The sequence below is a fragment of the Typopeltis vanoorti genome, chromosome 1 (genome assembly GCF_054136105.1).
Source record: "Typopeltis vanoorti isolate ZY-2024b chromosome 1, IOZ_Tvanoo_1.0, whole genome shotgun sequence".
Classification (NCBI taxonomy): Eukaryota; Metazoa; Arthropoda; class Arachnida; order Uropygi; family Thelyphonidae; genus Typopeltis; species Typopeltis vanoorti.
Genome location: NC_143549.1, coordinates 124,974,924 through 124,989,175, shown reverse-complemented (window position 1 = coordinate 124,989,175; position 14,252 = coordinate 124,974,924). Strand labels below are relative to the sequence as shown.

Here is a 14,252-nt window from a genome sequence, read left to right as displayed (position 1 = left end):
TTGCAGAAGATGCAAAATTAGGGGTGAGCTTTCAGGATTGGAAAGCTCCCCCCACAGAGGTGATGCTGTAGCTTTGCAAGAGGACTTGAATACACTGGCTGAATTGACAAAATTGGGGATATCAATTCAATGTTGCAAAGTGAAAGGTTTTGAAATTTGGGAAGCAGAGATGGGATGTAGAGTACACAGTCGGTGGATATCGGAAAACTCAAGTTTCCTTGTGGGAAACCTGTTTCTTCCATTTCGGCTAACTCACCTAGTGAAAAGCTTTTCATGTTCTGGAAAGAATTTGAACACACTAAGTTACAGAAGATCTCAACGTACCAGAAAACTCTTAGTATTCATTGTAAAAGAACTGTAAAGAGAAAAATTCTCAATAATAAAGACGTCTTTTATATTATAGATAACAAAAAGTTTTGAACATTTTTAAAAATAAAGTAATTATTCTGTGAACATTTCTAAATAAAATTCATAATCCAAATTGTGGTTAAGGATATTATTAAACTGTCGTTATAGCCAAGTTGTTATTCAAGGCTATCTGTATTTGAAAATGATATGTTAATGATATCCTTAAACATCCATAAATTAGCTTGGATGAATCATTTTAGGCTCTGTATTCTAATGATTTAATAATCGTAATTTACATGGTGTAATAATATTCAATAAATTTTCCTTTCCTAAGTAACACTTACTTTAATCATACAGAGTTCAGCTTTTAAGATTCCTGAAGTAAACATGCCAAATGACTTAAATCAATTCCACATATCTGAAAAATAGAAAAATAAAATTCTTCAGTATGAAGCTATACTCACACAATTATTCCTATATAGCTACTCATTTATAGTTCACATAACATTCTTAAACGTTAGTTACAAATGTTGCTTTTATAATGCTTTTCGATGTTTTATTACATAAATTACGTGATCTAATTAGTTGTGTACAAACACCTGATCGATTGCAAAAACATAACCACCAGTCCAAAGATATTCATTATTCATTACTGTTGTATGATAAATGCATTATTAATATAAATACCAGACACATAAATGTTAGTATTAATATTTAAAATAATAAATATATAAATAAACCCAGTAGCTTCCGTTCACTAATAAGTGAACGGCAGCTACCGTTCACTAATGAGGACCAGAGTCCTGTTCAGTGAATGGACCAGAGATATTTCTGGCTTTCTAAATCATCTGAATCAGGTAAATCATCTAACAACTTATTTATAATTGACTGAGACAGACACTTATTTGATTTTTAATGTTCATGATCATTTTTCGTGAGCATATTGGCATTAAAGTTTAAGCCCGCAGCAGACTTTGAATCAGTTTTCTTATCTTTAGTTTCAGTGATTTAAAGACATTATAAACGAAGTAAGAAACACTACATTCCACTGTAGTGGAATGTAGTGTTTCTTATTCTGTCGGGAGTTTAGACCTTTGTAATATCATCCCTCGTATTCCTTGCTAATGTCTGTAGCTCATATAATCTCATTCTGTACTTATTATTTGTGTTCGGTAACTCTACGTATAGTCTTTTTAATTCTCTTTAGCACACTGTATAGCTTATTCATCCCTTCGTAATCCAGGACAAGAAATAACCGTATACTAGTAGAGGCGTGGTTTTACCAAGGCTTTGTAAAGGGGCAAAAATACTTTCCGTATTGAAATTATTCTATGGGCTATAGTTGCCGTGTTTCCTCCGTAGTCTTTGAAAATAATATTAGCGGACTTGGAGAAATGCATGAGACCCCAGAACTTGGAGTTATGAGGAGATAGGAAGCCGAACTATGTAAACATTTGTTTACATAGTTCCGAAATTTTATTATACTCAGTAAATTATATGCAAATTAAAATAAATTTTCTCCTGATAAATATCCGAAATCAAAACCATAAAGCCAAGAGAAAGGTAGAAAATAAATTAATAAAGAATACTATTGTTATCAGTGTATGATTAATAATCATTTGAGCACCTGATATCAGGTCCTTTCCAATATCATTTATGTATAGAGAAAACAATGCAAGGACTGATCCCTGTGGTACATCAATGGTCATCTTAAATCTATCAGATTCACAACTCCCTCATATACTATTTTCTGTGCTGTCGGTCAATAGTTTATTATATTCCGGTCCTACACCTGCGACTTATGCAACAGTCTTTCCAATTTTGTCTTTCTAATCCTAGTCAACATCATTTTTCAAGTGTATGCGAATTCTGCTGTCGATTTTTCTCAGATGCAAAGATTTACCAAAGTATCTTCTTGAAAAAAAATTCACTTGTTTGAGTCAGATATCGACCACCTTGTGACAGTTTCAAAATAATAATAATAATAATAAAAATAATAAATCAGAAAATGGCATCCAATAAGCTGGATTAAATGAAATCTATATCTATGAAGTCTTTCTTCGTGAGATCGGAGTTTCATGAACACTTCCGTAATGCGCTCTCTCTGTTGTCAGTGTTGTTGATGACGAGGACTTTGTCGTTATTTGTAAATATGGAAGAAATAACTAAGGCTCTAAGGGCATGTAATATGCCTATAATGCTTTCTATAATGCTTGTATTATACCTTCTTGCTGCTTTACCTGGTGGTGGGATGAAAAATACTGCTTTATGGAAGGAAAAGCTCTTCCACTTCGGTAAATGATCTTCAGTGTGCATAATACCTTTCATCAATTATTAGGTCAGAATTAGATATAGAATCTCAGAAAAAAGTAGGAGTTTCCGCTTCCTTCCAAACTTTGTTAAATGTTATTATACTTAAATTATATGCAAATTAAAATAGCTTTTCTCTTGATAAATATCCGAAATAAAAGCCATAAAGTCAAGAGAAAGTAGGAAAATAAATTAATAAACAATACTATTGTTATCAGTTACTATTGTAATACTACTCTTACCTTGGCAAGAAGTCATTTAATAAGAGGAATTTTCGGTGTCTTGTTTCAAAACCATTTTGATGCATACATTTAAAGAGGTATTATTTCATAAGATAAATTCTAATTTTTTTTTTTAGTCAAGAAGCCTTTAACTCTTCATTATAATTAGTAAATTCTAAAAATTTGATAAGCTTTCATCTATTATTTCTCTTTAGGTTTTGTTGAGGAATTGGAACTTCATAGTTCTCCTTATAGAGTCCTCCTGATAGAGAATGGTATATTACAAGTCTCAACACCTTACTCTTCATTTGTTTCATTTCTGAAAACAGAATAGAACTGTTTTAGTAGCGCTGATTTCATATATATAGGGTACAATCCTGGTATTATTACCAAAAAAGATTCCTCTGCCTGTTTTTCTTTCATCCTATTTCTTTATCGATAATTTCTATAGTTTCCATTCCATATGTCAAATATTTGATTCAGTAACTCGACAGATTAATCTTTAATTCTCCTTCATACAGAATAGTGAATGAAATTCATTCTTGTTCTATTGAAAGAATAAATATTCTTCGATTTCTTTTTCACATTTTCTTAGTTAAATGCCTTCATATTATACGCAGAAAATACTATCTACTCAAATTGGTTTAGAATGGAGAAAAAGCTACATCCTTTATGATAATTCGGATGAATATCGGTTTTATTGACAGTCATGCCATATCTACTAGATACAAAATTCACTGTAATAATACTAGTGATACACAAAAGCCAATTTCATTAGAAAGATTGTAGAGCTGTGAAAGCGATCTTCATCATCTGCACCTAAACAGAAATGCTTTTCTATAATTTATTCACTTTTGGAAAGTTATCCTACGTGATACTTCTCATGACTGTTCTAAATAATTGATTATTTGATAATAATTTTGTTTCATTTCTTTGAGATTAGTTTACAGAAAAACAAGATAAAGCAATAAGTAGTAGAATCATATATGGATTAATCTGGTGTTTACCTACGGAAATCAAACATGGGCAACAACTTAAAAAACAGGAAGTTGAGTTGCATGCTCTCCAAAGAGCCTTGGAGAGAAGGATGCTCCACATAACAAAAATGTTACAATACGAAATATTGTAATTAGAATGACAGAGATGACTGGAGTAGAAGAGAAATTGTGAAGGTTTGTAAAGCATGTAAATTGAGATGAGCTTGCCATCGTAGACTGCCGAAAGGTGGACAAAATTAAGAACTAAGAGGGTTCCAAAAGAAGGAAAGAGAATGAAGTGTCGCCGAAGAATATCCCTCTATCTTGATCAGCAAAAGTTTGAAATAAGATGGTGGACGTTAGCTAAAGATAGACAGAACTGGAAAGTTAAGTTTGCCTGTATTCAACTTGGATGGAAACAGTCTAAAAAAAGAAAATTTGTACAACGGGGTGTACCTTTCATTCTCCAACTGAACGCACTAAAAAATTGTCTTGAAACAAGATGCCGAAAATTTTGCTCTTGTTAAATGATTTGTTTCCAATGTATGTACATTTTAAATTCCCTATCTTATATCATAAATGCTTCTTACATACGTTATATATGTTCCAAATTATTCTGTCTTGTTGGGCAGTTTACTGATAATAAATTATAGGAACATGAATTTCTTTGCCTGGAAATAGTGGTAGGTTTAAAAGTTCGGTTTTTGTGCACAGAATATTTTCTTTCTTTCTTTTTTTTCAGTTGAATAAAATACATACTCAGAAACAACGCCGAGATTCTTAATGAGATGGTGGGTAAAAGAATCCTAACTTATTCGACATCTAAAGAGGAAAATTAGTCTTTTCTTAAACTAGGCAAAAATGACTGAACTCTAAATTTGAACTCTTCTTCATTTGCTTTAGTATAATAGTATAGCCTTATATTTACATTTTGGAGGGGTACTGTTTTAGAATAGTTATGTTTTGTATTATTAATACTCTCAGTTTTTCAACTACTATTCCATGCTTTTCAAGTAACTATTAACATGATTTATTATGTAATAAATCATGTATGAAATCTTCGCTTTCGATTAATGTACAACATTCCAAAGGAAATGTGTTTTCAGTGAATTAAAAAAAAAAAGGTTTATATGAAAATTAAAGATACATTACCTTACTAGATTCTAAAGCTTTTTCTAGTATTTGCTCCATACTGAAACCACTTCCTTGTATTACTTTCTGAATAGTGCAATCCAACCATCTCTTCTTAAGCTAGTAAGAAAAGTTTCTTTTGATTATTAATATCTTATATTATTCGATTCTATTTTATTAATCACAAATTGATTATAAAATCATATTTGCCGGTGTATATAAGTTGTTCGAGTATGTGGAGTTCTCACAAAAGGATTTTTGTAATCATTTTGATGGATTGTCCGTGCATGTTGTATTAAATTTTCACAGTTATACTTTTCATGATGTATTCCTCAATATAGTTTTACGTGCTGTGCATAACAAAAAAAGAAATAGCGAAAACACTTGCTTTAATCTCTTAACATTTGTTTTTTTGTATACTAATGCAAGAACCATTCGAAATAAGAAGGAAGAGTTTTTGAAGCAGAATTTTTTGACTTGGCTGACAGCAGAAGATGGGATTATTGGAATATGCGATGGGTACATTATTATTTGGGAGAACAGAGAAAATAGAACAAGGGGAGGAGGACTACTGATGATAACTGAAGAACTGCAGCGACAAAAAAAGTAGGATATCAGGAAGATAGACGTGTGGATAATAGTTCATTTGAGGCAATTTTGTGGAAATAGTGGCCAACGGAACCAAATTTACGGTTGATTGCTACGATTGGCCAGGGGGCAGAAGGGGTGACATAGAATGCACACATCAGAAAATTAGTGCAATGAGTGCAGGTCGTGGATTTATTATGGAGAATTATAACTATGATGATATCGATTGGAAAAGGAAAGATCAAGTGGCAAAAAAGAAATGGAATTCATACATCTTTTTATGAGATAATTACTTGACACAGCATATAACGGAAGGCCTGTTGGTGGGAGATTATTGGATCTGGTCATAGCTTCAGAAGACATATGTATAAGTACGCTTTCCACGTTACCTTCGAATGGTGAGATCGATCATGCGGTATTTTCACTTGGGAGGTTGCAAAATTTATGGATTTCTCTCTCTTAAGAAGGGGGGGTATGTACGGAACTACACGTTAGGTAATTATAAAAAGCTTCGGATAGCTTACAGGCATAAAACATTGCAGGGAGAATGATGTTAGCAGGGAATGGGATGTAATCAACGGGTATCTGAAGGAAGCAATACTGGAATGTATTCCCTTAGTCTGGAAGATAAATAAGGTAGCGGTTAGATAGATGAGTATTAGCATTAGGTGTTATCTGTAAAAAAAAATGATAGAGGATTTGCAAGGAGAAATATGATGAGTATACTCACGAGCATAACAAAGCTCAGGCTAAATAGGTTACCAGCATAGTAAGGAATAATACATCGATTATAAAAACACCTTAGCCAAAGAGGTCAAAGGAAATTCCAAAGAATTATTTCGCTACGTGACAAATAAAACGAAGAATGACTTTGGAAGGATAGCTTCAGTAGGCGCTGATATTATCGAGGTGACTGAGTCAGATGTAACAGCATAAATATTGAGTGACCACTTTTCAAAACTCTATCACCTGAGAGAGCATATTTTTGTGTCTCATGTAGCAATAACTGATATGAGAATTGAAGTTAATGTATCAGAAATACTTACGGCATTGTAGAATTTAAATGCAAATACTGCTCTAGGTCTGGATGGAATGTCAGCTCGGGTATTAAGAGGAATTGTCAATACCTTTTATTTGGCTATTTAACTTAAGTTTGAGCTCTGCTAAGGTCCCTAGGGAGTGGAAGGAAAGTAAAGTAGTTCCTTTCCATGAGAAGGTTCTGCGGTAGAAAAGTGTACACCAATCACCATCTCGAGAGTGATGGTTAAAAGTATTAAAAAAATTGGTTGAAGACAGAATTCAGGAGTGGAGCCAACATGCTATTGTTAAAGGTCGGTCTTGCCTTAGTAATTTATTAACTTTTATAATAGAGTGACAGCTGAATTGGACAAGCGGACTGGCTACACGATGATACTGCTGGATTTTCGTAAGGCTTTTGACAGAATACCCCATGCAGTACTATTACACAAATTAGAACAAATGGGATGTATATCAAACTGGTGATGTGGATAAGAGAATGGCTCATGGAGAGATCTCAAAAAGTATGGAGGAGCAGAGTCCAGGTTGAAGCATGTGACCAGTGGTGTCCCGCAAGGCTCTATTCATGGACAATTATTGTTTAATTTGTACATAAATGGCATAGGAAATGATTTGAAGGAAGATATTCAGTTGTTTGCTGATGATGCAAAGTTGGGTAAAACAAAAATTAATCAAGCTGATGTAGAGTTCTTGCAGGATTATTTAAATAAGCTGACAATATGGGCAAAGGATAATGATAATGGATATCAGTTCATTGCAGAAAAGTGGAAAGATGCATTTTGGGATTAGAGGATTACAAGCTGTGCACCAGACATTGATGGAACTGTACTCCAAGAGTTTGATTAGACTATGGATTTGGCGGTGTTAGTGGATAGAGAGTTGAAGTTCAGAGAGCATATTGCTAAGGAATCCATATTTCCCATAGTATTACTTGGTTATTGAAGAACACATTAACATGCAGATATAAAGAAGTTATTATTCTTCTTTATAAGGCGTTGATATGTCCACATTTGGATTACTGCGCTCAAGTGGCATGGATTCCTTGGAGATCAGGAAGTTGTAGAAAAGATTCATAGGCTAGTGATAAAGTTGGGAGTGGTGTAAGGAATGCTTCTTACATTGATAGATTAAGAGTTTGTGGATTGGTTGATGAGGGTGTTGTGATAGAAACATTTAAATTACTAAAAGGTTTTATAAGACTGATGCAGCGGAAATATTAATAGCAGTGGAATGGTAGTGGAAGAACAAGATGTTATCCCTGGAAATTAAGTAAAAATGTGGTTAACAAGAGTATGAGGACTAGATTTATCGCTTGGAGAGTGGCGAATGAATGGAATGCGTAGCCTGACTCAGATGTGAGTGCTTCGTCTGCCGATGAGTTCAAGAAGTTGTATGATAGTCATTGTGGGAATAGTTTCGATCTCCCGCAATGATTCTTCTTACTCCGTGGAGTGCCCGTATAATAATAATAATAATAATAATAATAATAATAATAATAATAATAATAATTTTTACAATAATAATAATAATAATTTTTTTTCAATCAAACTTTATTTATACATAATATTTATATTACATTACATGAACAGAATTGTGCGTAACAGATACTTGCACTTACATAATACTATTTTTAATTTTATTATTATTATTTTTTTAATAATAATAATACATTTTCTTGATTGCTAAAATATTTATACATGTAATAAACATCTTGTGTAACATTGCATCTTATAATTTTACAGAGTTCAGCACTAAGTGCTGCAATTCCTACATTGGATTTCAATTAAAAATTTTAATAATACTTTTTTGCCTTTATATTATGTATTTACAACACATGTTCTTCTAATATTAACAATGAAGATTATACAGAATTTTTTTGTATGATTTGTTACTTTATTTTTATTTATTTATTATTATTATTTTTTTTTTAAGTTTGAGAAAGAATGATCATACATACACATTTCTGCATTTGCTTATAATGATTAATTATAAGCAATTGAAGATGAGGGAGGCAAGTTAATACCACCTACTTCGTAGCTTGGGTTAGCTTTTATGAAGAGAGTGGGATTTAGCCTTCACTATTTGTGTTGCTGCTACAGTTTATGTATGGGATGTAGGCATTGGATGCTAGTGATTTGTGATGTGCATATTGGTGTTAATGGTTTCCTAACTTTGTTGGTATATTTTCCAGAGTTCGTTTTTTAATCTTCTGTAGTTATCTACGTGTTTCAACTTTCTTGTTAGGTTGTTGAGTTGCGTGGGTATCTGATGTGATCTCACAAAAGAACCGTATGAGTTGTTGAAGGGTGTGGGGATGTAGAGAGTTGTTGTAGGTCGTATTATACGATATGTGATATGTTTCGATAGATGATGTTGAAGTAATTCCTTGTTAATGTCATGTAGTGTTTCAGGTTTTTAATACTCAGAATTCTGTGTATCGCCATGTGCTTGTCGGATATTGGTTGTTGGATGTAAGGTGTCCAGGTCACTGTTGACACGATTTTCCTGTGTAGTGTCTAATTTTGTTAGGTGGCTGTTTGATGTATTTGTATAGACTGTTATTCCGTATCTGAGTAGGGATTCGCAGATACCGTGATATAGGAGTTTTTTTTTTATTATATAATAATATTTTTTATTTTTTTATTTCTTCATATATATATATATATATATATAACAATGATAATAATAATTTACAATTATATTGTTCAGAGTTACATGTTGTATAATATTAGATGTTGTGGTTTACTATTTTTTTTTCCAAGTTTCAAAAGGTGTGATTGTACAACAGTATTTACCCATATGCAATCTAAATATTATGTTTCCTTATTTTCACAAACATATGGTGTAAACTCATGATTTTCTTTTAAAGACTTCTTTTATTTTTACATTGCATACATTTGTTAAGTTATTATATACATATATAAATTTGTTGCAATTATTATATACATTACATTTGTTACAAATTATTATATATACATTTGTTTACATGTGATATTTACATTACGTAATTGTTTTTTTCATGCGATACGTACATTACATGCATTTGGTTACATATGATACATCTTAGATGAGAACTAGTTTTTGTTCTGCTTTCATCCTCTAAGCTTATATGTAAGCTTATCTGAGGATGACACCAGTTGGTTATTATGTTTTTTTTTTTTGCTGTGTTGGGAAGCTACGAAATCTATGATTGAGAAATTCGCGTGCGTGCACGCACACGCTCACGCACGCATGCACAAGCGCGCGCGCGCACACACACACACACACACACACACACACACACACACACACACACACACACACACACACACACACACACACACACACACACACACACACACACACACACACACACACACACACACACACACACACACACACACACACACACACACACACACACACACACACACACACAATAACTTGGAATGTATTGATGCGTCGTGAAATGGAAGCCTGGGTGAATATTGTGTTTCGTTAAGTTTGGTATTTTGGGTGCGTGTTTCTTGTTCGTAGTATGTCCTTAGAGCTCATTTCAGGCTATTGTAGTTCGTAAGGTTTCTGTATTCAAAAGGTAATTTGTTTATTATGTCTAGGATGTAGAAGTTTCGCGTGGCCTTTCCGTAGTGATTATTGTATTTATATGTGATATAATTAGTAGTCTGAGGTCTTGTTATACGGTATGTATTTCTAACTGTTCTGTAGTTAGTATCGAAATAATGTTTTAGCAAGGCTGCATAGTGACATGAATGTTTTGCTGTCAGTATTTTGTGTTCTGCCATTGCAATGTTTATAAGGTCGTGATTTTCTCTTTGTTCCCAAAAGATCAGTTTTGTCATTTTGTACTATAGCGACATTAATCTATTTAATTTGTAGGGTGCACAGAAATCATACGTTGTTATAGCGTATCTTGGTATATTTTGGCATAGTGCTTTGTATATTAGCGATTTTAGGCGTATGGGAACTATGTCTTTTAACCTGTAGAGTTTGCCATTTATTGTTCGAAGTTTGTTGTGTAGACAGTTTATGTGGCTATTCCAGTTCATATCTGCATCGAAGTAAATTCCAAGGTATCGTATGGTTTCAGCCTAAGTGATTGTAGTGGTTTTGCTGTTCTGTGTGTTGTTTATGTTGGAAAGTGGATGTTGGATGGTTATATATTTGTTATCAACTGGTCGAGTCAGTGGATTTCTGAATATCATTAAATTTGTCTTTTCTGAGTTTAGGTGTATGGAGTTTTTCGTGAGTCAGTCTATGATCAGATTTATATCATGTTGCATATTTGTTTGGGCTATGCTTGCGTTATAATGGATGGATATTATTTCTGTACTGTCTGCGTATTGGAATATCTTACCTTTGAGTGGTAACTGATTAATATCGTGCGCGTAAATGTTGAATAGAGTTGAGGAGAGTACAGCTCCCTGTGGCACTCCACAGGTTACTGGTAGCTCTCTGCTTCGGTTTGATCCGATGCGTGTGATATGCTTTCTATTGTGGAGGTAGTTTGTAAACCACCTGTAGAGAGGCCCGTCTATTCCAACATGCCTCAGCTTTTCTAACAAGGTTTGATTTGTAAGTGTATCGAATGCTTAGTTAGATATATAAAGACTACCATGACAATTTTGTTTTTGTCTAAGGCGGTATTAATTACGTCTGTAAAGTCTCCTAAGAGAGATGTTCTTCCCTTCTTTTTCTTAAAACCGTATTGTGTTTAGGGGATAATATGAAAGATTTCAGTATATGAGTTTCTTCAGTATGATCGGCTCCATAATTTGATTGATAATTGGTAATGTTGCTATGGGTCTGTAATTGCTGATTAAATTTCTTTTTCCTTGTTTGTATATGGGTGTAATTATGGCGGTCTTTACCATACTTGGTATCTGTCCTGTTTTAAATATTTTATTTATTAATTTTAGTAGGATAGGAGTTAAACTAGTTGCATGTTGCTTTATATCTTTAGGTCTGATACTATCTATTCATGGGCCTTTTTTTGGTTTAATTTGATGTATTGCTGAGAGAAGTTCTGCTTCTTTTATGGTTGGGAACCATAATGTCTGTTTTGATTGCGGTCCAAGTGGAGGGTCTCGTTTTGTGATTGGGGGAATATTTCTGTGAAGTTCTTGGATGGAGTCTGCAAAGTATTGGTTAAAGTCATTTGCTAGTTGTTGGATAGGTTTTACGTCTTTCATGAAACTGTGTTTTATGGTTTCGGAACCGGTGGTGTTGGGAACAGAATCTAGCATCTCATTAATCAGATGGCAGGTTTGTTTCATGTTGTTTTGTGCGGAGGTTAGTTTGTCTCTGTAGTAGATTCTTTTTGCATTTCTGATTTGTGTTGTAAGGCGATTCCTTGTTATCTTATATTCAGTTTTTAAAGCTGTGTTATTTGGATTATCGCTTTAATTCTTTCCATAAAGCGTCCTTTCTGTGTATTTCTAGGATTAAGTTTTGTGTTATCCATGGATTTTGTGTTGTTTTTGATTGAATTCGGACTTTCTTTATAGCTTTCTTATATATTTCATCCAGTGTGAGTTTAATGTTGTTGTATAAGATATCTGCTGAATCTGATGCCAGGTGTTCCCAGTCTGTTTTTCTTATTTCCTGGTTGACTATTTCTTCGTCTATTATTGTTTTCTGTCGTTTTTCTTCTGTGGGACATTGCATGGGTATTGTCTTGGTGTGCAGGTTTAGAGCAGTGAAGCAATGGTCTGCTACTTTGCACTTTATGACTGATGCAGTGTAACTATTTGGTGATGCTCGGACGTTTATATGGTCTAGAAATGAGGCAGTCATAGTATTTCCGAATATTTCTTCTCTAGTACATGACGTTATTGTTGGTATATTAGATTATACATGGATAGTGTGTCTAGTTATTGTACAGTGTTGTTCTGGTTTTCATTTGCAATATTTATGTTTATGTCGCCAATTATCATTAGGTGTTCGGTTGAGCATATTTCTTGGCTTGAAAGCCAGCAATTGAGTTCGTGTAAGAATTTTATCATGTTTAGGTTTGGTGGTCTGTAAATAGCATTTAGTATTATGGGATGCTCTGTATTTTCGTAGTATTACTGATTTCGAGGCAGAGAGTTTCAGCATGCTCAAACTGATAGGCCGTTTCTTTTGCTATTAATTTTTGTTTTTTAAATAATAATATTCCACCCTCTCTTTTTGTTTGGCGGCATGATCTATATTGTTGGAAGCCTGGAATTTGGATAGCAGTCGCTTCGTCATTAGTTATGGATAATTCTGTAAGAATCAATATATCAATAATATCAGGTAATTCCTCAGATAAGCCTGTATTAATAACCAATGTTTTCGGATGCTTCTGATGTTAATATGCAAGATTGAGAGACCTCTGGCTTGTACTGTGATTTGTTTCCATGCATCAAGGGATTTGAACGTACAATTACTGATGTATTCTGGTGTAATTACATCTATCTGATGGTTCACATTCATTTTTGTTGTGTTGAGATCTTCTTATTGAACTAAGTTGTATAGACTTTGAAGTCTGTGACTTTCTCAAGAATATTTTGCCGTCTTTGATCCATAAAAATTGATACTTTTTTTCTGTTTTTTCTTTTCTTGCTTGGTACAAAAGATTCTGATTGAAAGGTGTTAAATACTCAGATAGAAAGATTGGCGTATTGTCTTGCGATGCATTTAAATCCTTGACTACTCTTTTTCAGTCTGCTGGCTTTTATGAGATTAATAATAATAATAATAATAGTAATAATAATAATAATAATAATAATAATAATAATAATAATAATAATAATAATAATTTTTAACTGCAATCACATTTTATTTATCATCGTACAGGGTATTTACATATATACAATAAAGCATACTCTTATATTTTCTGTTCAGTACAAAATGTAGAGTACAGTGATTTTTTTTTAAATATAAAGGTGCATATTTTTTTTCAATATCAATATCACAGCTTATTATTATGCAGCCTGTTTGCATATACACAATTTTTTATATCATTATCTTCAAAGATCCAGAAAAGAAATGGGATCAAGTTAAAGAGAAAATTAAGTAGGTTGCAAAAGAAGAAATTGGATATGTGAGAGCTAAAAGAATTAAAAAAAGTTGGATAACTAATGAGATGATTTCTCTAATGGAAAAAATAAAGAAAAGGGATAAAGAAAGAAGAAAAGGGAAAAATAAAGACACTCTAGAAGGGGAAATACAATACAGAACTCTGAATTACAAATTGAGAAGGGAAGCAGAAAGAAGTAGAGAAGATTGGCTTAAAAAATGTGAAGAAATAGAAAATTATGAGAGAGTGGGAAAGTTTGACCTTTTATATGAAAAGGTAAGAAGCATGAATCACAAGAGTAATCGAATCCGAGGCTAGAGGCATAGAAAATAAGAATGGAGAAATCATAACTGAAGAAGATAAAATCCTATTGAGATGGAAGGAATACATTGAAGATCTATATGATAAGGAAAATAGACCAAATGAGTTGCCATTAGAAGATATAAAGAAGGTAAATGAAGATTATCTAGGCCCAGAGATTTTGAAGTCAGTCAGAAGTAGAAATGGCCATTAAATAACTAAAATGTGGAAAGGCAGAAGGAATAAACGAAATACCTGCAGAATTCCTGAAACAACTTCAGAAGAAAGGAACTGAAG

The 14,252-nt window shown here is 33.1% G+C and overlaps 1 protein-coding gene across 2 annotated transcripts in view; it reads right to left on the bottom strand.

The window, feature by feature from the left end:
- LOC150110390 (uncharacterized) overlaps positions 1-14,252 on the bottom strand; it is a 100,854-nt gene that overhangs the window by 3,044 nt on the left and 83,558 nt on the right. For both annotated transcript variants that reach the window (XM_090393462.1, XM_090393468.1), the window contains 2 exons: positions 5,009-5,107; positions 693-766 (listed from right to left, as the gene is read on the bottom strand). In XM_090393462.1, coding sequence (XP_090249588.1) covers positions 716-766; positions 5,009-5,107 — 150 coding nt within the window. In that variant the 3' untranslated portion in view covers positions 693-715. The remainder of the gene's footprint in view (positions 1-692; positions 767-5,008; positions 5,108-14,252) is intronic.